This window comes from Phoenix dactylifera, unplaced genomic scaffold (assembly GCF_009389715.1).
Source record: "Phoenix dactylifera cultivar Barhee BC4 unplaced genomic scaffold, palm_55x_up_171113_PBpolish2nd_filt_p 000502F, whole genome shotgun sequence".
Taxonomy (NCBI): domain Eukaryota; kingdom Viridiplantae; phylum Streptophyta; class Magnoliopsida; order Arecales; family Arecaceae; genus Phoenix; species Phoenix dactylifera.
The window spans coordinates 1-23,851 of NW_024067919.1; the positions used below are offsets into that span (position 1 = coordinate 1).

The following is a 23,851-nucleotide window of genomic DNA, read 5'->3' on the forward strand; positions in this document are numbered from 1 at the left end:
TAAATTGTTCCTTTTAGTTTTGTTTCTTCTTCTTATCTTGCTAATTCGACTTTGTTTGGTTGACTTTAGTTGTTCTTCCTTTTCAAGAAGACATTTTCACACCCATTAATATTATATATATATAATATATAATATATATATATATATATAATATATATATATATATATATATGCATACATATGTAGCTTATTGATCGATACCACCTCTGAGAATTACTTGTGTGAAACAATAGATTTCGTTCAAATACATCAAACTGCTTTTTAAATGGTAGAAAGTGTGGTGTGCCCTGTGTCAGTTGATGTAACTCAAACTGATGAAATGTGAACAAGAGCTCATAACAGTATCTCCAAATAGTTGTGATAAGGCTTATCAATCATTTCAATGGTTATCTTCACTACTTTAACGGACAATTATCTGACACAGGGCGAAAAGGTGTCAAAGGAGCACAGCCAGGTCCTGTTTTGTCATGGGCGCAACGGGTTAAGATTGCTGTAGGGGCAGCAAAAGGACTCGAATACCTACATGAGAAAGCACAACCTCACATTATTCATCGAGATATCAAGTCCAGCAATGTTCTACTCTTTGATGATGATGTTGCAAAAGATAGCTGACTTTGACCTATCAAATCAGGCTCCTGACATGGCAGCTCGACTCCACTCTACTCGAGTTCTTGGTACCTTTGGTTATCATGCACCAGAGTAAGTTCCATCAAGAATCAAGTCGGAGAAAATGTTTCAGTCTTCACCGAATGCACCTATGTTTTTGCATGAGTATAGTTTCGCAAATTGAGATTTCTGCATTTAGTTTAACCTGAAATGAAATTCATTTGTGTCCTTGCAATTAAAGTATCTTTAACGCGACTTTAACTTGAGCTGGCAGATATGCGATGACTGGACAGCTTAGCTCGAAAAGTGATGTGTACAGCTTTGGTGTTGTTCTTTTGGAGCTCTTGACTGGCCGCAAACCTGTAGATCATACGTTACCACGTGGTCAGCAAAGCCTTGTGACATGGGTAAACAATTCTTTTTTTTTTTTTTTCAGTTTATAATCTTCTTGCAGTATTTGTTTAAGAAGCGTTTTCAGAGGCACTACATTGCTTTGCTGAGTGTACCTTCATTGTGAGTGAACAATAATATTTTATGCCCTATAGGACTAATTGCCACATGATGCAGGCAACACCGAGGCTTAGTGAAGACAAGGTAAAGCAATGCGTTGACGCAAGACTAAATGGAGCATATCCTCCGAAAGCAGTTGCAAAGGTAATTACTGTGGAACTTGCTCTAGTTTTCAGTTCATGGAGTTTGTCCAACCTCATCTTCATAGTTAGTACAATCTGATGAAGTTTTCTTGCTAGAGTTCGGTTCTCATATTCTAAGCAATTTTTGTGCAAATATGACGTGTGATTATACAGCACTAGTATATTTAAGATGAGGCTTTCTGTGTTATGAAGGATGATTACTCTGGCTCCTCAGTGTATGCTTAGAAATTTTACTCTCTTAACTCATCGAACCATGCTAAAGTTGCGTCTCATTTCTAGTTTCTGATCCTCTACTTTCATGATGGTTGTACTGTTTTTGTCAGATGATGAGTCAATTAATTAATTGCTCCTTTTCTATTAATGTAGCTATCTTTTAACTGAATCAGACATTGAAAACTTGATATAACATTGCTCCTCTTTATGGTGGCTGCAGTAAAAATGCATAATTTTTGGTGAAAACCAAATGTTCAGTCTGTATATGTTGCATTTGGATATTCATTACTTGCGTTGATAGTCTGATTTTCGGTAATGCCCTCTTGTTTTAACCTTCTTATGTCTTTATATATATTGGAAACAGTTGGCTGCGGTGGCTGCCTTGTGTGTGCAGTATGAAGCTGATTTCCGACCAAACATGAGCATTGTTGTCAAAGCTCTTCAGCCTTTGCTGAATACTCGATCTGGCCATCCTGGTGAGGCACCGTGATTGTGAATTCCTACTTCTCCTTCTCGTTCTGTCTTGTTGGGTAAATGCATCATTAAGGTTGTTGGCTGACTGATGTGTGTAGAGGATACCATTTTTCTTGAAGGATTAATGATTCCAGAACCGATGGTATGAGGATTTTTCTTTTTTCTTTTTTGTTAATGAATGATGTTTATTTTTTGTCTGTTAAGTGCATATGATCAAGTTTGAAAATTTCTCCAAGATAAGCAGTTTATTTCTGAATAGATATCATATTTTTGGTTGTTTTTAGAATAAAAGACCTGATTGACCGACCCTGTAGCTGCTTAGACTGTCAGCAGTTCAGCTACTATTCCACCACATTCACTGAGAGCAGAGAAATAAATATATTATTAGTAAATTATATTGGTAATGTGAAAATGTAATAATTATAAGAGAGATTTAAAAGAAACGTATAAGAGAAATTCTACAATTTTTTTTACTGTTCTAAGTATTGCAGTTTTTTTAAAAATTATTTAAGGATAAATATGCAGATATTTTTTGTGAGGGCGTAAATGCTAAAATCACAATAAGAACCAGTAGCTCTCACTATATCAAAAACTTGGCTAAAATTCTTCAGAGGGGTCCTTCCTAAACTTTACGCCGGTCCACTGCTAGAGCTAATGATTTTAGAAAGTAGTAGTGTATTTAAGCAACATTTGGTGAACACTCCAGGAATGCTCTAATCATATAAAACAATAAACGATAGCGATGGACAAATACCAGGCCTTTTATCTCCATCTGGTCTCGTCTTTCCTGCTTGTGATCCATAGATTTAACATAATATTAGCTTTTTAAGTTTGAACAATGTGAGAAGATTAGAGTTGGAGGCGTCGGGGATTACTTGGTCAAGATACTCCTTTGTGTTTAGAGCAGGAGTGAATGTACTTTAGAAGTAAATAGGTTCCGCAGCGATTTATCACATGAAGAGACAAGAAGCCAATCTTGCCAGCTATAAGCCCATAACTTGGTTTAATTTAGACCCCATTAAAAGATTGTTGTTTAATTTGATGTGATCATCGTTAAAAAATTGCTAATTGAGATTTCTCATCCATTCTAAAAATCATATGTACATGATCTAATTTCCATCTATAAAATAGTTTAAGCTCCAATAAATAAGATGCTTATGCCCAAGATTTGTCGTATCGGTACCGGTAGGCGGTACGGTTTCGGTTCGTACCGGAATCGGCCGGTACGAACTAGCCCGCTCTTCGCCGCTGGAGCCGGGGAAGAAAAAGAGAACGAGAGAGAGCGCGAGGAAGAGAGGGAGGGAGGAGATCTGTGGCCGCCATCGGAGATCCGCGGAGGGGCGGCGGAGCCGGGGGGGGGGGGGGGGGGGGGGGGGGGGGGGGGGGAGGGGGGAATCTGCGGGGCGCAGGCGGAGGCCGAAGCCACGGCTTTTTAATTTGAGAATTTTAAGTGAAGTCGGCAAATTGGGTGCTGACTTCACTTAAAAATCTCCGAATTAAAAAATTTGGAGATTTTTAAGTGAAATCGGCAATGAATTTGTCGACTTCACTTAAAATTTTCAAATTAAAAAGCCACAGCCGCGCCCCCACAGGTTTTTTCACGGGCTCTGCCGTCCCTCCGTGGCTTTTCGATGGCGGCCACAAGCCTTTTTCCTCTTCTTCTCCGCGCTCTCTCCTTCTCTTCGTCTTCTTCATCTCCGGCACAGAATTGGCCTGTACTGGTTTTCACTGCCCCAATGTACCGGTTACAAGCCGACCGGCCGGTATGGACTGGTTCGTTAGACCGTGGGACTTGACAGTTGAAAGTCTTTGGAATATTCAGAAGCGTTCCGCTTTGTTTCCTCCTGAAATTATTGACAGCGTCAGAAGAACAGCAGTTTCTAGAGGAAGTTGGAAGAACCAAGTCGTATAGGGAAAGAAAAAAAGCTGGAAAGGTGAATCTTAAGGAACTCAATAGTTCTATTACCAGTAATCCAAATAATTAGAGGATAAATGAATTTTCTTGTCCTAAGGTAAGCTTCTTTCGGCGGCGTGCTAAATTCCTTGCAAGTTCCTGCTATCCTCCTCCTAGCTGCTGAGCTCAAATCATCTGTTGTGATCTATGGAAAGGAGGAGGACATCAATCATGTCCTAGTCACCTTTCCCTTCGCAAAATGTGTGGGCTTGTTTTGCTGCTTAACTCAATGTGGATGCTAGATGATCCCTTTGAAATGTGTTCCTTTGAGGCTATATTGGTTTACAATAGATCGACATTACTCTATACTGGTTTGTTGCTATGGTCTCTTAAGGAATCAGAGGGTTTTCCAGGGGCAAAATGTGTTCCTTTGAGGCCTTATCTGTTGAAACTTGTTATATAGCAAATGATTTGCTCTCAGCCAAGTCTTTAAATTCTCTCAGCATGACAGCAGGGTACCAAGATGCTTGTATCTTATTTCAGTTAGATGGATCTCACCTCCCTCCTGCTTGAAGTTTAATTTTGATACTGTGGCTCAAAGGGTACTCATAAATTTTGACTCACCGGATCCAAAACCACAGCACATTTGGTTCTAAACTGCATCCTCTTAAAGGTATGACTGCTGAAGAAAATGTTGCATGTTTTAAAGGGCTCATATCTTCAAAGAGGGGAAAGAATCAGCAAATTGGTTGGCAAGTGAAGGATTAAAAGGGCACTTAGACTGCATGGAGAATGATTCGCTTCTCCTGTGTATATCATATCCTGATCTCGGGCATGTGATAAATGGCCGCACGTCCCATAGGGTTCAGTCCCACAAGACATGCAAAATCTGCCGAATAATTTCAAAAGTTCAAAATAGATTTCTATATACAATATTGAATAGGTAGTGGCATTTAAGGCATTTCAACATCCTCCCATTAAATAAAAAAAAACAAACTTTAATATTTCAAAAATCTTTTAAAACAACTTCTAGAATTTTTATGCAACAATCTATGACCTCACCCAAAAAGGCTATCCGGAAGGTATTATTTGGGTTCCTTGATCCTATATAAGTAGCCAAGATCTACCCAACGAATAATCAACGTGAAACTAAACACACACCCGCACAGGTAATCGCATACTCTCCCTATTTAAGTTCTGGCGTTCTCATCAGGCTAAGGATCCAAATTCATTCAAATTCGATCACAAACACCATGATCCACTTGTGGTCAGCTCAAATATACCCGTGCTGCAGTGTCCTTTAGTCCACGTGGGTCATGGGTCGGATCCGCTTTGATACCATTTGTAACAACCCAGGATCTCACTCAAAAAAGCTAGCCAGAAAATATTATTTGGGTTTCTTGATCCTATATACATACCCAAGATCTTTCTAGCTAGTAACTGATGTAGAACTAAACACACGCCCGCATGGGTCATCACATTTTACATTAACACAGTCTTAAAGACACTACACAAACTTGATCAAAAAGTTATTAAAGTAGAGACGATGATTCGATCCTAAACTCTCCAACACATTGCCCAACTTAGTGTGCGCTACTCGTTCGTATATGGAAGACACACTCCCAAATGGCATCCATCTTTTGTGTCATGGCAGCCATTTGATTGGCGACTCCGGCCACTTGATTGGCGATTTCAGCCAGCATCTCATCTCGTTGCCATTCAGTATTTTAAGAACGACTGCTCCTTGTACTCATGGTGATCAATTTGCTCTGATACCACTTGACGCAGCGGCGGATGGGGAGGAGGCCAACCTTGGGGAAGATGGCGGCTCCTCTTTTTTTCTCTCTTGGCGGCTGGTTAGATTAGGGTTTCCTCCTTGTGGATGGCTAGGTTAGAGATGAGGAAAATAGTCAATTGGCCATGTGAATGGTTGAATTGGGTGTGAGTCATGCTTGAGGGGATTGAGGATGTGATGGGATTGGGTTGGACCCAATTAGGGGATTGGGTTTGTGGCGTGGTGAATTGGGTGGTGTGGCTACACTACAACAAAATTGGAAAAAGCTGACTTATCAATGTCGACGCTAAGGAGATGCATCGGTAAATTTGGCTCCCGCGCCAAATTTTGCAGGCGTTTCTAATGAGCGTCGGCAATCTGAAAAAACAGACGACACTTAAAAGCATGGTCGGAGGCCTCCAGCTAAGACAACACTTTCAAGCGTCGGGAGCCGGCCTGGGACGACGCTTTTAAGCGTCGCCGTTGTCCTCTGGCCTAACCCCAACCAAACCAAACCCAAAGCCCAACCCCCAAACCAAACCCAAAGCCCAACCTCGAGTCCTCATTCTGCCCTAGCTAGCCCCCTTTTTCTCCTCTCCGGCACTGAAAAGCTCTAGCCTCGTTTTTCTCCTCTCTGGCACCAACCGACTGACCCCAACCTCCTCTCCTCCTCCCTCTTCTCCGACGCTGACCGACCGACCCTAACCCTCTCTGCCTAAGGTATTTTTCTCCTCCTCCCTCCTCTCCCTCCTTCTCGCTTGTTCTCCTCCTTCTCCTCTTCCTCCTCTTCTTCGTGTGTTTGTGGGTGTTTTTTCCTTCTTTAATTTGTGATCTACGCTCTCTATTTCTAGTTTCTAGCTTCGCCTCCGCCCGAGGATCTTCTCCTCCTCCTTCCTCTCCGGCGCCGACCGACCAACCCTCAAGCCTCCATCTAGTTTCACATCCACCCAAGGATCTTCTCTTCCTCTCTTCTCTCTGGCGTTGACCGACCGACCCGAAGCAACGATCGATCGAGGTCTGCCTCCGCCCGAGGTATTACACTATGCTCTTGACTCATACCACAAAATTACTATGTCACATTGTGCCATTAGAATTAGTAATTTAGAAAAACTTGATCCATAGGCATGGGGCCTTCGAGTTGCATAGTATTTTTGTTTATAGGTGTTTTAGACCTTGGAGATCATATCAAATGCTTAGACATTCATTCTGCAACTTTGATCTATCTTTGAATCAGGCCGATGAATGCATTTCCTAAAACATCTTTTTATATAATAATTAGGTGTGATTGTTTTCATTCTTTACTTTATAACAAGAGATTCCTTCTTTTATGAATTGCAAAATAAGCTTTCCAGCATAAGAAAAACATTGTTTATATAACGAAAAATAGGACTGTTGTTACTATGCTGATTTGGAAACCCCAGTTCATCCATGGATTTCATCACCTTGCAAACAAAAACAAGAGAATGCATGCTCAATGTAAAAGTCGATAAAGTATGCTTTTTAACATTTGTTACTGCTGCTTCAAGGCAAGTTCAGTCAACTTACCCTCGGATACGGTATTGAGCTTTGACCATTGACTCCAAATAGGAATAGAATGCTTTTCCGCTAAGCAATGTGATAGCGTTACTACAGGGTGGCGTCAAGTTAGATCATATCCACTCTCCCAACCATGTAATTAATAATTCCACCAATTATATGGCACAACTATCTTAATTTTTTTATTTCGTTATAGGTATCTAGCCATTGCTTAAGAGACCCCCCCCCCCTACAAAAACAGATATCGATACCTACATCTACAAACACTAAATCAATTATGCGACTCATGTTCTTGTAATGATTATTTGTCAAAACATTAACTAATCACCAATGGGACATCTAGCGTCACCTCATGCTTTCAGGTTCAATCATGAGGTGCCAAGCATTGCGCCATATTGACAGGACGAACTTCTTGGGCATCCACTCAAAAATTTGAGCTGAGATGAAAATTCAGGGTAGTTGTCCTGTCAATTCTTTGGTACGTGTTTTTGTCTGAGCGTGGTCAATAGTTCAGGGTAGTTGTCCTGTCAATTCTTTGGCAAGCACTGTATTATTTCATTAAGGTGTTCTTCACATAGGAATTAGGATATGGCAAGTGGCGGAGAAGCAGCGTTGACTTTTGGGATTTCCTTCACCGATCACTAGATTGGCTAGGAGGATAACTTTCAAAGAACATTAGAGATCAAGTGAAGAGAGGGCAGGAGAAACTCTTCATTCCCAGAGAGAGACATGGCTGAAACAATTCTCTCGCCTTTGATGACAGGTTTGGGGAAGAAATTGGGGGACGATATCCTTCAACAGTTCGGATCCATATGGGGCATCGACGAAAAGCGGGAAAAGCTTGAGAGACAGGTGCTAGCCATCCAATCTGTGCTTGGGGATGCAGAGGAGAGGCAAGTCAAGGATAAAGCAGTGAAAAAGTGGTTGGAAGCACTCGAGAATGCAGCTTATGAAGCAGATGACATACTGGATGAGTTCCATTATGAAGGTATGCGGTGCCAGGCAAAAATCCATGATGATATTGCAAACAAGGTACTCGATTTCTTCTCACTTCATAACCCAGTTCTGTTTCAATTAAAAATGGGGAAGAAGTTAAAAGATATTGTGGAGAGGATAGATAGAATTAAAGCAGAGGGTGCTAATTTTGGGTTTAGAGACAATCCACAGCCACACACCGACAGACCACAAAGCCACTCCTTTGTTGTTGAATCAGATGTCATCGGTAGACAAGAAGATAAAGAAAAAATAGTGAACTTGCTGCTCAATCAGCGTGAGAATGAGAACGTCACAGTCCTTTCCATAGTTGGCATGGGAGGACTGGGCAAGACCACCCTTGCTCAACTGGTCTACGGAGACCAGAGGGTGAAGAACCATTTCCAAATGCACATATGGGTCTGCGTGTCTGAAGAGTTTCATGTTGCAGAGCTGGTTAAATCCATCATAGCTTCAGCTAAAAAGGAAAAGTGTGATCTGCCAGACATGGATTTATTGCAGCTCAGCCTTCGAGTAGTGTTGAGTGGGAAAAAATATCTACTTGTAATGGACGACGTTTGGAATGAGGATTCAGAGAAGTGGGATGCTTTAAAAAAATTATTAGGAACTGGTGGAGAAGGTAGTGCAATTCTTGTTACTACCCGCAGTGAACAGGTCTCGCGAATCATGGGCGCATCAACCTCTCATCTTTTACAGCCGCTATCTGAGGATGATTCTTGGACTTTGTTTAGCAAAAGAGCATTTGTACCAGAAGCTGAAGAACGTCCACAGCTGATTGAAATTGGCAAGGAGATTGTGAAAAAGTGTGGGGGACTGCCTTTAGCAGTAAAGACCCTGGGGAGTTTGATGTGCACCAAAAAAGAAGTAAAGGATTGGTTGGCTGTAATGAGAAGTGAGATTTTGGATACCAAGGTTGGTGAGGATGGGATCGTACCTGTTTTAAGGTTGAGCTACAATCACTTGCCTCCACATTTGAAGCAATGCTTTGCCTTATGCTCCATATTCCCTAAGGATTATAAGATGGAAAAAGATATGTTGATCCAACTGTGGATAGCTAATGGATTCGTTCCGTCTGAAGGAAGAAAGGAGTTGGAAGTTACGGGTGAGGAGATATTTGATGAACTGGTGTGGAGATCATTCGTTCAGGAGCCTGCGCAAGATAGCAGTAATGAACTATTTCTATATACATATGAAAGAAGAGCAAAATACATGATGCATGACATGATGCATGACCTTGCAAAATCTATCATGGGGAGCGATTGTTCTCAGTTATTGAAATCTGGTCATTTGGAAGAATTACCTAATAATATCCATCATTTGTTTATATCTGGCCCTCGCCAATTAGACATTGGTAAGACACTAAATAAATTTCCGAACATCTTCACACTCTTGCTACAAGAAAGTTACCTAGATATAAGGACTATTGATTTGTCAAAAGCTAGGTCCCTGAAAGTATTAAGCTTGCAGTACACAAATCCTATAGAATTGCCAGTTAAAATAAGATATTTGAAACATCTAAGATACCTTGAGATCTTTCGAAATGATATTGCAGAACTTCCTGAAGCCATAAGCGAGCTTTTCAATCTACAGATCTTCAAACTAGATTACTGCTGGAAGTTATGTAAACTACCAGAAGCAATGAGAAATATGAGAAGCCTCAGGCACCTATATATAAATGGATGCCGCAGTTTGAAGCACATGCCAGCAGGTATGGGGCAATTAAGTTTCCTGAAGACCTTGACAAAGTACATCGTAGGTGATGATGATGAGAGGGGCATAAGGGAGCTGAAGGGCCTGAATCTTGGTGGCCAACTAGAGCTCTACAACCTGGAGAAAGTGAGGGGCATGGAAGATGCTAGAGAGGCTAATCTAGAGTCTAAACAAAATCTACAGTCATTAGCATTATGTTGGGGAGTTTCAGAGTGGGTTGATTTCTATAATTTAAGAGAGCCAGAAGATCATTCTCTTGATGAAGAGACAGAAAATGCTGAGAAGGTGTTGTTAGCTCTTGAACCTCACAGTGGCTTGAAAAGGCTGGTAGTATGGAGGTATGCAGGTTTACGCTTTCCTATGTGGATGATGGTCCGTCTTGATTTGCTCCGCAATTTGGTTGAGATCCATCTAGGATACTGCAAACGATGTGAGCATCTCCCACCACTATGGCAACTGCCTCATCTTGAGGTCCTGTCCTTGACTAAAATGGACTCAATCAAGCACCTTCAAAGCAGTGGAAGTGAGGGTACAATGCAACCGTTCCCTTCGCTGAAGGTTCTACATCTACGAAAAATGCAGAGCTTAAAGAGTTGGTTGGGAGAGGAAGGCAGAGATCCAGCACCACCACCCTGTTTTCTTTTACTCGTCGAGATACAAATCAGTGACTGCCCAAACCTGACTTCCATGCCCGTGCTTCCATCTCTCCGCCATTTGGTAATAGACAGAAATAGCAAGATACCATTGGAGTCTGTCCTTAGCCTTACCACACTATCCTCCCTCAGTATCGAAACCTCCAGTGCAAATGCCAGCAGCGGGATGCAGTCGCCATCCTTTCCACAGGCAAGTATACCATCATTAAAGCACATGAACTCTCTGGAGTACTTGAGTATCATTGGTGGCGAAGAGCTGAGGCCGCTGCTCGAGTGGGAGGATGAGACGAGGGGTTTCAGCTCAACCCTTCGAAAATTGTTGTTCACAAACTGCAATTGGTTGTTCTCAAGGCAGCTGTCATCATCACCGTTGGAAATTTGGACAAACCTTACTTCTCTCCATCACTTATACATCAATAATTGTGATTCTCTCGTATTCTGGCCAGAGGAGGAGCTTCGAGGCTTAATTTCCCTGAAGACGTTAGAGGTTTCTGTTACGGGGGAACTCAGCCACCATGCCCCACGTGACCGACACGCGCGCCCAAGAAGACTACAGCTGCCCCTTGATCCAGTAACCTGACCCCGAGTCGGATATCTTCGGCTTCGCAGCCTGACCCCGAGTCGGCTGCCCCTTGATCCAGTAACCCGACCCCGAGTCGGATATCTTCGGCTTCGCAGCCCGACCCCGAGTCGGCTGCCCCTTGATCCAGTAACCCGACCCCGAGTCGGATATCTTCGGCTTCGCAGCCCGACCCCGAGTCGGCTGCCCCTTGATCCAGCAATCCGACCCCGAGTCGGCAATCTCTCGACAACGACAGGTTGTTCCCCTGAAGCACGCCACGACCCTCTGCTCCACTACTCCTTGCAACGGTCGTATCCGGCGCTGCTCCACGATCTCCTGTAACAGCCGTACAAAGCGGAGCTCCACTACGCCCTGTCACGGCCGTACCCAGCGCTGCCCCACGACGCCCCCGTAACGGCCATGTCAGTGGCAACTCCATCGTGCCACACGATGACCAACCCCCAGAAGGACCCCCCAGCCTGGTATATATGCTGCGGGGGGTAGAAGGGGGGAGGTAAGCAAGAACTTCCAGTGCATTCTCCTACTACCTGCAATTATCTCTCCTTCTCCTCCAATCTCCTCTGACTTGATCGTCGGAGGGCCCCCACTACCCCAGTGGTGGTGCGAGGCTTGCTTGCAGGTTCTCCGGTGGAAAGTGGAACGTAATCAACACCAACCAAGGCGACTCAGACGGAACCCCGTTCACATCGCTGTGCCAATCGTTCTCGGTTTGGACCACCAGCAACAGTTGGCGCTAGAAGGAGGGCCCGAATCTCAGAGCGATCGTAATGGCACGGCGAGGTGGTCGTGGAGCTTCCAATGTCTCCGGTCGCGGGGCCTCTCGCGCCTCCGGCCGGGAGGCCGCTGCGTCTCCAACACATTCTCAGCAACACTCCACCGTTCCACCCCCCATTCAGATGGTCGAAGCCGTTCAGTTCGACCAGTTAGCCCAGCAGGTTCGCACCCTCGCGTAGGCAGTGCAGAACCTGCAGGGTGTGATGTCTCGGGCGCCGCAGCGGGCCCAGGAGCCGCTGCTCCCTGAGCGCTCACCTGTCCTCCTCAACCCGCGCTCCTTCCTCTCCCATGGGGAGGAGCGCCGGCGCGAAGAAGACTTTCGAGCACGGTCCATTCGGCCGGGACCTTCCCATCGGAGCTGCGCGGGGTACGAGAGGCGGGCCCGGGCGCGTTCCCAGACCCCCCAGTCCTCAAGGAACCCGCGCTCCAGTCGGTCCCCCTCTCGGTGCTCCTTGTCTCCCACCCATCGGTCGCGCTCTCTGGACCGGCGGGTAGACGATCTCCACCGACAACTCCAGGTCCTAAAGGGCCACTCCAAAGATCCCTTCGCCGACTTGGAGATCTCCTCCCAGCCGGCGCTTGCCTCGAGGATCCTGCGGACCCCGAATCCGCCGGGGTTTAAAATGCCGCGATCGAGCCCTATGACGGGGCGGCGGACCCGCGAGATCACGTCGAGAGTTTCAGGACTCTTATGCTCCTCCACGGAGCATCAGATCCTCTCCTCTGCAAGGCCTTCCCAGCGACCCTCCGTGGCCCGGCAAGGGCGTGGTTCGCCGGCTTGGAGGCTAACTCAATCCAGTCCTTCGACCAGTTTACTCGCCTCTTCATCACCCATTTCGCCGTCAGTAGCCGACGGCGACTGGTCTCCGACTCCCTCTTCGATATCCGGCAAAACGAGGGAGAAAGCTTGCGGGATTATCTTACCCGCTTCAACAAGGCTACGCTGGAAGTCCGGAACCTGAGCCAGGAGGTGGCTCTTTCAGCCCTGAAGCGTGGCTTCCGAAAGGACAGACTCACCTTCTTCCTGGACAAACGCCTGCCGCGGAGCCTCCCGGAGCTGTTGTCCCGGGCGAACCAGTATGCGGACGCCGAGGAGGCGGCCGCCCACCGGAGCAAGGAGGCCGCCGAGATCCCTCCAAAGCTCGGGAAGAAAAGGCGAAAAGAGGCACGCCAGAGGAGGAGCCCGATGCCTCAACGTCGGCGCAGAAGCCTGTCGCCGGCGAGGAACCACGGCGCCCTACGCCCTCGTTCTCCGCCCCGACGTTTCAACCGGTACACTCCTCTCCTGACTCCCCGGACCCAGATCCTCATGGAAATCAAGGGGCGGGAGGACCTCCCGGTCCCGAGACAGATGAAGAAGATCCTTGGGAGGAGGCCCTCTCGGGCGTACTGTGAGTACCACCGGGACCACGGCCACGACACCGAAGACTGCTTCCAGCATCGGGACGAGATCGAGGCTCTCATCCGCCGAGGGCGTCTCGGTCGATATGTGAACGACCGACGTCCCCCCGCAGACTCGCGTCCGGCCGACCCGGCCCCTCCGGAGCCTCGGGAGCAGAATCGACCCGTCGCGGGCGTGATTCATACTATCACTGGGGGCTGCCCCCGGCCCGAGAGGAACGCAGGGGGCTCGATTGAAGCATCAGGGGCAGCCGTCGCGAAGAGGCAGAGGGTCGGTAATGTAATCACTTTTTGTGATGAAGATGTAAAGGGGGTTCAGACCCCCCACGACGACGCCATGGTGATCTCCCTCACTATGGCAAACTATGATGTAAGGCGTGTTCTTGTGGATAGTGGAAGCTCAGCTGATATTTTGTTTTACGAGGCCTTCCAAAAGATGAGCTTGTCCAGACAATTGTTGCACAAAACATCCACCCCCCTCATAGGATTCACTGGAGACGCTGTCTCGGCCGAAGGTGTCGTTGAGCTGCCTGTGACTGCGGGCGTTGCACCCGCAGAAGCCACGGTGCGGCTCGGGTTCTTGGTCGTCCGTGTTCCCTCGGCCTACAACGCTATCCTCGGACGACCCGGACTGAACGCCCTTCGCGCGGTGGTCTCAACGTACCACTTGCTCATGCGGTTCCCCACGGCGGCCGGGATTGGAGAGGTCCGAGGTGACCAACTGACCGCAAGGCAATGTTTCCTAGCAACTCTCAAAGGGAAGAAGCCCGTAGAAGCCTTAAGCGTCGAGTCCCTCGACGCCAGAGACGAGGTGGCCTTGCGGCACGGGGAGCCGGCCGAAGGTGTGATCGAAGTTCCCCTCGAGGAAGGTCGCCCGGACCGGACGGTCCGGGTCGGCACCAATCTCGACCCGGGAGCTCGGGCTCGGTTGGTGGAATTCCTCCGAGCCAACGCCGATGTATTTGCCTGGTCGGCGGCCGATGTACCTGGGATCGACCCGGAGGTCATTTCTCACGCCCTCAACGTCGACCCAACCCACCGACCAGTAAAGCAGAAGAAGAGACACTGTGCCCCGGATCGGATCCGAGTGGTCGACCAGGAGGTAGACAAGCTCTTGGAGGCAGGATTCATAAGGGAGGTCAGCTACCCCGAATGGCTGGCAAATATCGTACTTGTCCGGAAGGCGAGCGGAAAGTGGAGGATGTGCGTCGACTACACCGACCTGAACAAGGCATGCCCCAAGGATAGCTTTCCGCTTCCGCGGATAGACCAACTGGTCGAGCGACTTCCGGATATCAGCTGCTGTCTTTCATGGACGCCTTCTCCGGCTACAACCAGATAATGATGGCTCCACAGGACGAGGAGAAAACTGCCTTTATAACAGACCGGGGGCTGTACTGTTACAAGGTAATGCCCTTCGGTCTGAAGAATGCTGGCGCCACTTACCAGCGCCTCGTCAACAAAATCTTCAAAGAGCAAATCGGCCGGAACATGGAGGTGTACGTGGACGATATGCTGGTGAAGAGCCGCCATGCAGACCAGCACATCGCGGATCTGGAGGAGACTTTCGCCACCTTGCGGAAGTTTTGCATGAAGCTGAACCCAGCGAAGTGCGCCTTTGGCGCTTCGGCCGGGAGGTTCCTCGGTTTCATTGTCAACCAGCGGGGGATCGAAGCCAACCCGGACAAAATCAAGGCCATCCAAGATATGTCCCCTCCGACCAAAGTGAAGGAGGTTCAGGAGCTCGCTGGGAGGGTCGCCGCGCTCGGACGATTTGTGGCAAAATCGGCCGAACGCTGCCAACTTTTCTTCAAGGTGTTGAAACGCCCGAAAGACTTTCTCTGGACGGCCGAATGTCAAGCAGCATTCGACCAGCTCAAGGAATACTTGGCGTCTCCTCCCCTGCTGTCCAAGCCGCAAGAAGGGGAGATGCTCTACCTCTATCTGGCGGTCTCCCCAACCGCAGTCAGTGCGGTACTGGTTCGGGAAGAGGCAAAGCTCCAGAAGCCTGTGTACTACATCAGCCGGGTCCTACGGGATGCCGAGACGCGGTATACGAAGGCTGAAAAGATCGTCTTCGCGCTGCTGACCGCGACCAGGAGGCTTCGCCCCTATTTCCAGGCCCATTCTGTCACCCTCTTGACCGATCAACCGCTGCGGCAGATCCTCAGCAATCCTGAGAATGCGGGACGGCTGGTGAAGTGGGCAGTAGAACTTGGTGAGTTCGACATCCGCTACCAGCCCCGACCCGCCATCAAGGCCCAGGCGCTCGCGGATTTCCTCGCTGAGTGCACGGTGCAGGAGGCGGAACCTAGGTCGCCGGAAACACCCAGCCTCGACCTCCCGATTTGGACGCTTCACATCGATGGGTCGTCAAACCCCGAAGGTGGAGGGGCCGGGCTGGTCCTCACCAGCCCTGATGGAGTGATAGCCGAGTATGCCTTGAGATTCGGATTTCCAGTGACCAACAACGAGGCGGAGTATGAGGCCCTAGTCACGGGACTCAAACTCACCAAGGAGCTCGGCATCCGGCGCCTGAAGGTCTTCACCGACTCCCAGCTGGTGGTCGGGCAGGTCCGTGGGGAGTTCGAAGCCCGGAACCCGACCATGCAGAATTACGTCCGGAAGGTGCAAGCACTCATTTCCGACCTCGGCAGTGTCGACATCCAGCAGGTCCCAAGAAGTGAAAATGCCAGGGCCGACAGGCTGTCCCGCTTAGTGAGCGCAGACGCGCACAACTTGTCGAGGGCGATCTACCTGGAGACCCTGGATGCCCCGAGCATCGGCGAGGCTGGAGCGGTGATGGCGATTGATCCGGAGCCGTCTTGGATGGACCCGCTTGTCGCCTACCTCGCCGAAGGGATCCTCCCTGAAGACGAAGATCAAGCTCGGCGACTTGTTATGAAGTCCGCCCACTACGTACTCAATGAAGGGAGGCTGTATCGGACCTCGTTCACCGCCCCCCTCTTAAAGTGCCTCCGCCCCTCGGAAGCGGCCTACGTCCTCGGCGAAGTCCACGAAGGCGTTTGCGGATCCCACTTGGGGGCTAGGTCCTTGGCGCATAAGATCATGAGGCAAGGCTATTATTGGCCTACCTTGTTGGAGGACTCAAAGGATCATGTACGGAAATGCGACGCCTGCCAGCACCACGCCAACGTCCAGAGAGTCCCTTCTATCCCCTTGGCACCAATCACTGCACCCTGGCCCTTCGCCCAGTGGGGAATGGATATCCTCGGACAATTCTCCATCGCTTCAGCTCAGCGGAAATTTTTGATTGTTGCAATCGACTACTTCACCAAGTGGGTGGAGGCAGAACCGCTGGCCACTATCACGGAGGTGCAAGTCCGGAAGTTCGTGAAGAAGAACATCATTGTCCGATTTGGGGTACCTCGGGTCCTCATCTCGGATAATGGCCGACAGTTCGACAACAAGCATTTCCGTGACTTCTGCGAGGAGTTCGGGATCGAGCATCGGTTCACATCTGTGTCGCATCCCCAAACCAACGGCGAGGCCGAGGTCACAAATCGGACAATCCTCCAAGGAATCAAAGCGCGAATCGGTCGGACGGGGCAAGCTTGGGTCGAAGAACTCGAGAATGTCCTTTGGGCGTATCGGACCACGCATCGGACCCCTACCGGGGAGATGCCTTTCAGCCTAACCTATGGCACGGAAGCCGTTGTCCCCGTGGAGCTCGGACTCCCCTCACCTCGGGTGGCCGCGCACCGACCCGAGGCCAATTCGGAGCAACTCCGAGGGAACCTGGATCTCTTGGAAGAAGCGAGGGAAATGGCGCAGGTTCGGATGGCGATGTATCAGCAGAGGGTGGCCCGATATTACAACTCCAAGGTCCGACCGAAGCTTTTCAGAATCGGAGATCTGGTGTTAAGGCGAGCTAAAGCATCTCAACCTGCGGAAGGTGGGAAGCTAGCGCCAAATTGGGAAGGCCCGTATAAGGTTCGCTGGGTAAACCGACCAGGCTCCTACCAGTTGGAGGCCCTAGATGGTCGAGAAATTCCAAGGAGCTGGAATTCCGCTAACCTGCGGATGTATTACCAGTAGAACGACGATGCCAGAAAGACAGTTCAAAAATGTATAACACTTTGCATTTCAACAATTTCTGGTTACAACGGCGTGCTCGTGTGATTACAAGGAATTCCCAGAGGGGAATTAGGGTGTAAAGAAAGTAAAGAAGAGGCGGAGACTCCGAGGAGCTGAAGATCTGGGATCCCGAAACCTCCATCCGAAGCGGCTGCAATTCCGCCGGAAGTGGGTGCTTCCAACCGGAGGCGCCATCGGCGTCTCACGAAAGAGACGAAGAGCCGGCGCGGATGAAGAAGAAGTGGACGAAGGAGAAGTCCACACTGCCTCCAACCGGAGGCGCCATCCACGCCCCACGAAGAGGACGAGGAGCCGCCGCAGACGAAGCTCCCGCTGCCTCCAGGGGAACGCCACCTCCAAGGGATATTCCGGTCCTCCCCAGTGTTAGGGGAGAGGAGGAATACAAGGGGGAAGAGCATATGGAGGCGCGGTCCCGGATCAGGCACCTGGTGCGGAGCTCAATCGGGAGGCCGAACTTCAAGGAGGGGAGACGTGATCCCGGATGAAACGCCTAGAGCGGGGTTCCGCCGGGGAGAACCTCCTTGTTGATCCCAAATGAAACGGCTAGTTGGCGGAAGTCGCGAAGGGCGCACCTCCCGTTCCTTCGGCAGGGGTCTCTCAACCATGCGCCGGAGAGGAGGCCCACGATCCATGGCATCCTGAACAGCTCCGACTTGGCAGGCTCCATCGCACCTGCACCTATATTTATAGCCAAACTGCGGCCCCCCGGTCGTTCCGATACGGGTGGCTCCAATAAATGCGGGCGCATTGAATCCGGAGCCGATCCGGCTCTCGAGGCGTATCCTCCCGCGATTTCCTAAGCGTCATTCTCCTTAATCGCATTTTTTGTGCAGGACACTCCGGGTGGCCTGTACCCCTAGGTCCACGTATCTCCGCTCGCGCCCCAGGCCGCATCCGCCTCGAAGAACGCGCGTATCGCGGCCGCTTAACTGACACTCCTCGCAAGCAGCAACTGGCGATCCGATTTCCCAGGTAACCCCTTAATTAGCACTTAATGCCCATCTGGTGTTCCCTAGGCGACGCTTGGAGAGGAGGAGAAATACAATCGCAGCTGGCCATGAAGAAATCCCGTCGGGCGGCAAGCGACAGGCGCACGACCAGCGAGCGAAATTTTCCGAGGCTCGGCCCTTGGATGCCAGGCTAACCCGATGATCATCCCGGGAGCAGACTAGCCTGAAGCCCCGACCGGTCGCCTCGGCTTGCGCCAGCCTTGGCCGACCAACGAGCGGAATTTTTCGAGGCTCGGCCCTTGGATGCCAGGCTAACCCGATGATCATCCCGGGAGCAGACTAGCCTGAAGCCCCGACCGGTCGCCTCAGCTTGCGCCAGCCTTGGCCGACCAACGAGCGGAATCTCCCGAGGCTCGGCCCTCGGATGCCAGGCTAACCCGATGATCATCCCGGGAGCAGACTAGCCTGAAGCCCCGACCGGTCGCCTCGGCTTGCGCCAGCCTTGGCTGACCAACGAGCGGAATTTTCCGAGGCTCGGCCCTTGGATGCCAGGCTAACCCGATGATCATCCCGGGAGCAGACTAGCCTGAAGCCCCGACCGGTCGCCTCGGCTTGCGCCAGCCTTGGCCGACCAACGAGCGGAATTTCCCGAGGCTCGGCCCTTGGATGCCAGGCTAACCCGATGATCATCCCGGGAGCAGACTAGCCTGAAGCCCCCGACCGGTCGCCTCGGCTTGCGCCAGCCTTGGCCGACCAACGAGCAGAATTTCTCGAGGCTCGGCCCTTGGATGCCAGGCTAACCCGATGATCATCCCGGGAGCAGACTAGCCTGAAGCCCCGACCGGTCGCCTCGGCTTGCGCCAGCCTTGGCCGACCAACGAGCGGAATCTCCCGAGGCTCGGCCCTCGGATGCCAGGCTAACCCGATGATCATCCCGGGAGCAGACTAGCCTGAAGCCCCGACCGGTCGCCTCGGCTTGCGCCAGCCTTGGCCGACCAACGAGCGGAATTTCCCGAGGCTCGGCCCTTGGATGCCAGGCTAACCCGATGATCATCCCGGGAGCAGACTAGCCTGAAGCCCCGACCGGTCGCCTCGGCTTGCGCCAGCCTTGGCCGACCAACGAGCGGAATTTTTCGAGGCTCGGCCCTTGGATGCCAGGCTAACCCGACGATCATCCCGGGAGCAGACTAGCCTGAAGCCCCGACCGGTCGCCTCGGCTTGCGCCAGCCTTGGCCGACCTACGAGCGGAATTTTCTGAGGCCTAACCCTCGGATGCCTGGCTTAGCGCCGGAAGAATTTTCTGAGGCCTAACCCTCGGATGCCTGGCTTAGCGCCGGAAGAATTTCCTGAGGCCTAACCCTCGGATGCCTGGCTTAGCGCCGGAAGAATTTCCTGAGGCCTGACCCTCGGATGCCTGGCTTAGCGCCGGAAGAATTTCCTGAGGCCTGACCCTCGGATGCCTGGCTTAGCGCCGGAAGAATTTCCTGAGGCCTCACCCTCGGATGCCTGGCTTAGCGCCGGAAGAATTTCCTGAGGCCTAACCCTCGGATGCCTGGCTTAGCGCCGGAAGAATTTCCCGAGGCCTAACCCTCGGATGCCTGGCTTGGCGCCGGAAGAATTTCCCGAGGCCTAACCCTCGGATGCCTGGCTTGGCGTCGGAAGAATTTCCTGAGGCCTAACCCTCGGATGCCTGGCTTAGCGCCGGAAGAATTTCCTGAGGCCTAACCCTCGGATGCCTGGCCTAGCGCCGGAAGAATTTCAAGAGTCGGGAGTCAGCGAGACGCTACCAAGAGTTAAAAAGAAGAAGGACGAAAGTGAAATGAAGAAACTCTATTTGCATTAACTTTCATTGTTTCAGGGCTGAGACCCATACAACTTGGCAAAACGCCAACACACAAAGAAAAGAACAAAATACAGAAGGTCAGCTTGGAGGAACCCCCGGGTCGAGAACGTCGGGCACGTCCGTAGGGGGTAGGGAGACGGTTGGAGAAGCAGCAGGCAATGGCGCCGGAGGGGAGTCGAGAAGGGAGATCCCACTCAGGTCAATTTCGGGGTACTTAGCCGACACCCTTGCCAGGCCTTCCTCGAAGCCTAAGACAAAGGAGTCGGACCCCGCGTCCGACATATCACGGACGAACTCGTCGGACTGACGATAGGCCTGTACCGCCTCCGACATATCACGGGTGAACTCGGCGGACTGACGATAAGCCTGTACCGCCTGACGCCCGATCTCCGCACTCTTCTCGGCCAGCGTCGCCTCTGCCCGTTCCATAATCTGAGCCTTCGCCTCCAAGACCTTCGCCACAATCCGGTCATCCGCCTCGGAGGAGACCCTCAGCAGATCAGCCTGAGCCTCCTTGTGCTTCGCCTCGGCAGCAATGCGAGCAGCCTCAGCCTCCTCCAGGCGCGAATGAAGCTCCTGGTCGCTCGCGCGGAACTTCTCCAAGGCCGACTCCAATTCGCCCAGCTTGGCTTCAAGAGACCGGGTTCGGTTGCGGGCGTTGTCGGCTGACCGCTGGGCCTTCTCCCACCTCTCCCGGTAGTCGGCAGCCTTCCGGGACTGCTTCTCGGCCCGCTCCTCCGCCTTCTTGATCTCGCCCTCGAGACCCGAGGCAACCTTGAGCTGCTCCCGAGCCTCCAACAGTTGCTTCTCGAGGGTGGCGAAGCCGAGTGCCCGCTCTTCGGCCACCTGGAGCCTCGTCTCGAGGTCCCTGGTCGTCCTCCCCGCCGCAGCCTGACCTCCCTCCTCTACAGCCTTCAGTTGGCTCTCGGCCCTCGCCAGAAGCCTCGCCTGTTCCTCGTAGCACTCCTCCAGGCGGACCATGTACTGGGCGAGCTAAGAGAGGAAAAACGAGGGCGTCAGGCGGGGATCAACAGAGCCTATAAATGAGGAAAGTGACCAAAAGAGCACTCACCGACATGAGACAAACGCAGCTGGCAGCCCCAACGTCAGGGACCCTCATCTCTCGGACCCGCCTGCGGTCCTTCTCCAGCAGCACCGTCTCGATGAGGTTTCGGGCGCCGGCGAAAGTGAAGGCCGACCCCGACTTCTCCCCGGAGTCGGACGGTGGTTCTGCAGCCTTACCCTTACCCATCGCTTGGGGAAGAGTCATGCTGACCATGTTCGGGGCGGGGACCGCCCCTGGAATTGACAGGGTCCCGCTCGGCCGGGGCCTCGGCGCGTCCCTCCTCGTATCATCCGGAGCCGACCGAGTCGAAGGCTGGGCTGGGGACCGATCACGTCCGACCCGTCCATCTCGGGCGCGCCCGGGTGATGCCTCCGGAGAAACGGTAGTCTCGGCATCGGAGGGCTGATACAGCGTCAACTCCCGGTCCGCGCCCGCGGCGTCCCCCTGATCGGTGGGTCCGGACCCGTCTGTCGGCGTCGGAGTCGCCTGCCGGCGGGACTTCTTCGCCGGTGGGGCCCCGCTCGGAGGAGCTCGTTTCTTCCTCCGGACAGCTTCCAGTAGGGACGTCCTACCAACAGCCGTTGCCTTGTCCGACCGCATGACGTCGTCGATCTCTGCAAAAAGGACGAGGTGGTCGGAGGTTGAGAAACTGAAGGAAAGAACGAGACGAAAGAGGAGAAAAGAGCTAAAAAAGAAATGGTGGCGGGCTCACGGTCAGCGGGGACCGAGCTCAGACCGACGTTCACCAAGGTATCCTCGGAAATAAGGCGAGCCACCGGGGGGAGCCGGCCCTCGGCAACCAACTCCTTCAAGACGGCGACGCCATCGGATTCCTCCCTTGACAACCTCGATAGGCCAATCGGGGACTTCATCGGCGTCTCCCAGGTTGCCCTGATTCCCCAAGAGGGATCTGCGTCAACGAAGAAGAAGCGCTCCTTCCAGCCGTGAATGGAGGTAGGAGCCTCCTTGACGAGGCCGCACCCTCGCCGCGCCGCAAAGCACCACCACCCTTTATCCTGGGGGTGGCCGCTCAGGCCGTAGCATTCCCAAAAGACATTCAGGGTGGCGGGAACCTCGTGCATGCGGCAGAGAACCTGAAAGGCCGTCAGGGCGCGCCATGAGTTCGGCACCAGTTGCGTCGGCGCCACTCTTAAACCCCGAAGCACCTGAACGACTAAGTCCGAGGGGGGAAAGCGGAACCCGGCCTGAAGAATGCCCTCATTGATGGCAACCTTCCCTGGAGGAGGATGGGACATCCTCTCCTCAGGCCCCGGGAGTGTAACATTGCAGGCCTCGGGAAGGTGGTATCGAGCCACGAACCTATCTAGGTCTTCGGCGACCAACTCCGACTTAATGCGGTCTGCTCTCACTTCGTCCATCCCTAATGGCCAGTGAATCTACGGTCAGGACAGGGTCAAGAAGGGGGAAAGGACCGGAACGACTGGTGTACACTAATACAAAAGGAGAGTATGGAGAGCCTTAAATTAAAGAATGGGGCAACTCACCGGAAGAGAAGGAAGAACGGCTCCGAGAGCGTCAAAGGAGGAGCAAGCGAACAGTCCGACGGCGATGACGGCAGCGCAAAGGAGAAACTCGAAGATGTCTGTAAAGAGAAAGGCGGACGGAGGAGGACCCCCGGTTAAATAGGCGGAAAGGTGGGTGACGCCCCGGTGACGCCAGAGGACGCCTGGCTGCCGAAGGGTCGCTCGCGCCCCAAAGGCGAATCGACGCCATTAAGGAAGGATGTCCGCCGAAATCCTCAGACTGCCAGGTCAACAACAACCGCCATACGCCATAAAGAAGACGGGGAGGCTCGAAGCGCGCGCGCCTCTCCGAGGGATGGCGGCAATCTCGAAGCATCACTTCCTTCACCCGTTCCCCTTCTGGTTCCAGGCTCGGAAGTGGGGGCTACTGTTACGGGGGAACTCAGCCACCATGCCCCACGTGACCGACACGCGCGCCCAAGAAGACTACAGCTGCCCCTTGATCCAGTAACCCGACCCCGAGTCGGATATCTTCGGCTTCGCAGCCCGACCCCGAGTCGGCTGCCCCTTGATCCAGTAACCCGACCCCGAGTCGGATATCTTCGGCTTCGCAGCCCGACCCCGAGTCGGCTGCCCCTTGATCCAGCAATCCGACCCCGAGTCGGCAATCTCTCGACAACGACAGGCTGTTCCCCTGAAGCACGCCACGACCCTCTGCTCCACTACTCCCTGCAACGGTCGTATCCGGCGCTGCTCCACGATCTCCTGTAACAGCCGTACAAAGCGGAGCTCCACTACGCCCTGTCACGGCCGTACCCAGCGCTGCCCCACGACGCCCCGTAACGGCCATGTCAGTGGCAACTCCATCGTGCCACACGATGACCAACCCCCCAGAAGGACCCCCCAGCCTGGTATATATGCTGCGGAGGGTAGAAGGGGGGAGGTAAGCAAGAACTTTCAGTGCATTCTCCTACTACCTGCAATTATCTCTCCTTCTCCTCCAATCTCCTCTGACTTGATCGTCGGAGGGCCCCCACTACCCCAGTGGTGGTGCGAGGCTTGCTTGCAGGTTCTCCGGTGGAAAGTGGAGCGTAATCAACACCAACCAAGGCGACTCAGACGGAA

The 23,851-nt window shown here is 51.8% G+C and overlaps 2 protein-coding genes across 2 annotated transcripts; both read left to right on the forward strand.

Annotated features, from left to right (window-relative positions):
* Positions 1-408: 408 nt before the first annotated feature.
* LOC103707679 (probable receptor-like protein kinase At2g47060) lies at positions 409-2,202 on the forward strand. Its single transcript, XM_039119189.1, has 4 exons — positions 409-699; positions 881-1,013; positions 1,174-1,260; positions 1,837-2,202. The coding sequence occupies exons 1-4, from the start codon at positions 524-526 to the stop codon at positions 1,960-1,962; spliced, it is 522 nt and encodes a 173-aa protein (XP_038975117.1). The 5' UTR covers positions 409-523; the 3' UTR covers positions 1,963-2,202.
* A 5,530-nt stretch (positions 2,203-7,732) lies between these two features.
* LOC120106247 (putative disease resistance protein RGA4) lies at positions 7,733-11,017 on the forward strand (the record flags this gene model as incomplete). Its single annotated transcript, XM_039119201.1, has 1 exon — positions 7,733-11,017. A coding segment is annotated over exon 1 (3,138 nt), but the record flags the coding sequence as incomplete, so codon positions are not given.
* Between the last annotated feature and the right edge of the window lie 12,834 nt (positions 11,018-23,851).

What these genes read in the sequence shown, in the direction of transcription:
- LOC103707679 (XM_039119189.1), top strand. Translation starts at nt 524, where the DNA reads ATGAGAAAGCACAACCTCACATTATTCATCGAGATATCAAGTCCAGCA. An exon ending in AGCAAAGCCTTGTGACATGG is followed by an intron (nt 1,014 to 1,173) that starts GTAAACAATTCT and finishes CACATGATGCAG; the next exon opens with GCAACACCGAGGCTTAGTGA. An exon ending in CTCCGAAAGCAGTTGCAAAG is followed by an intron (nt 1,261 to 1,836) that starts GTAATTACTGTG and finishes TATTGGAAACAG; the next exon opens with TTGGCTGCGGTGGCTGCCTT.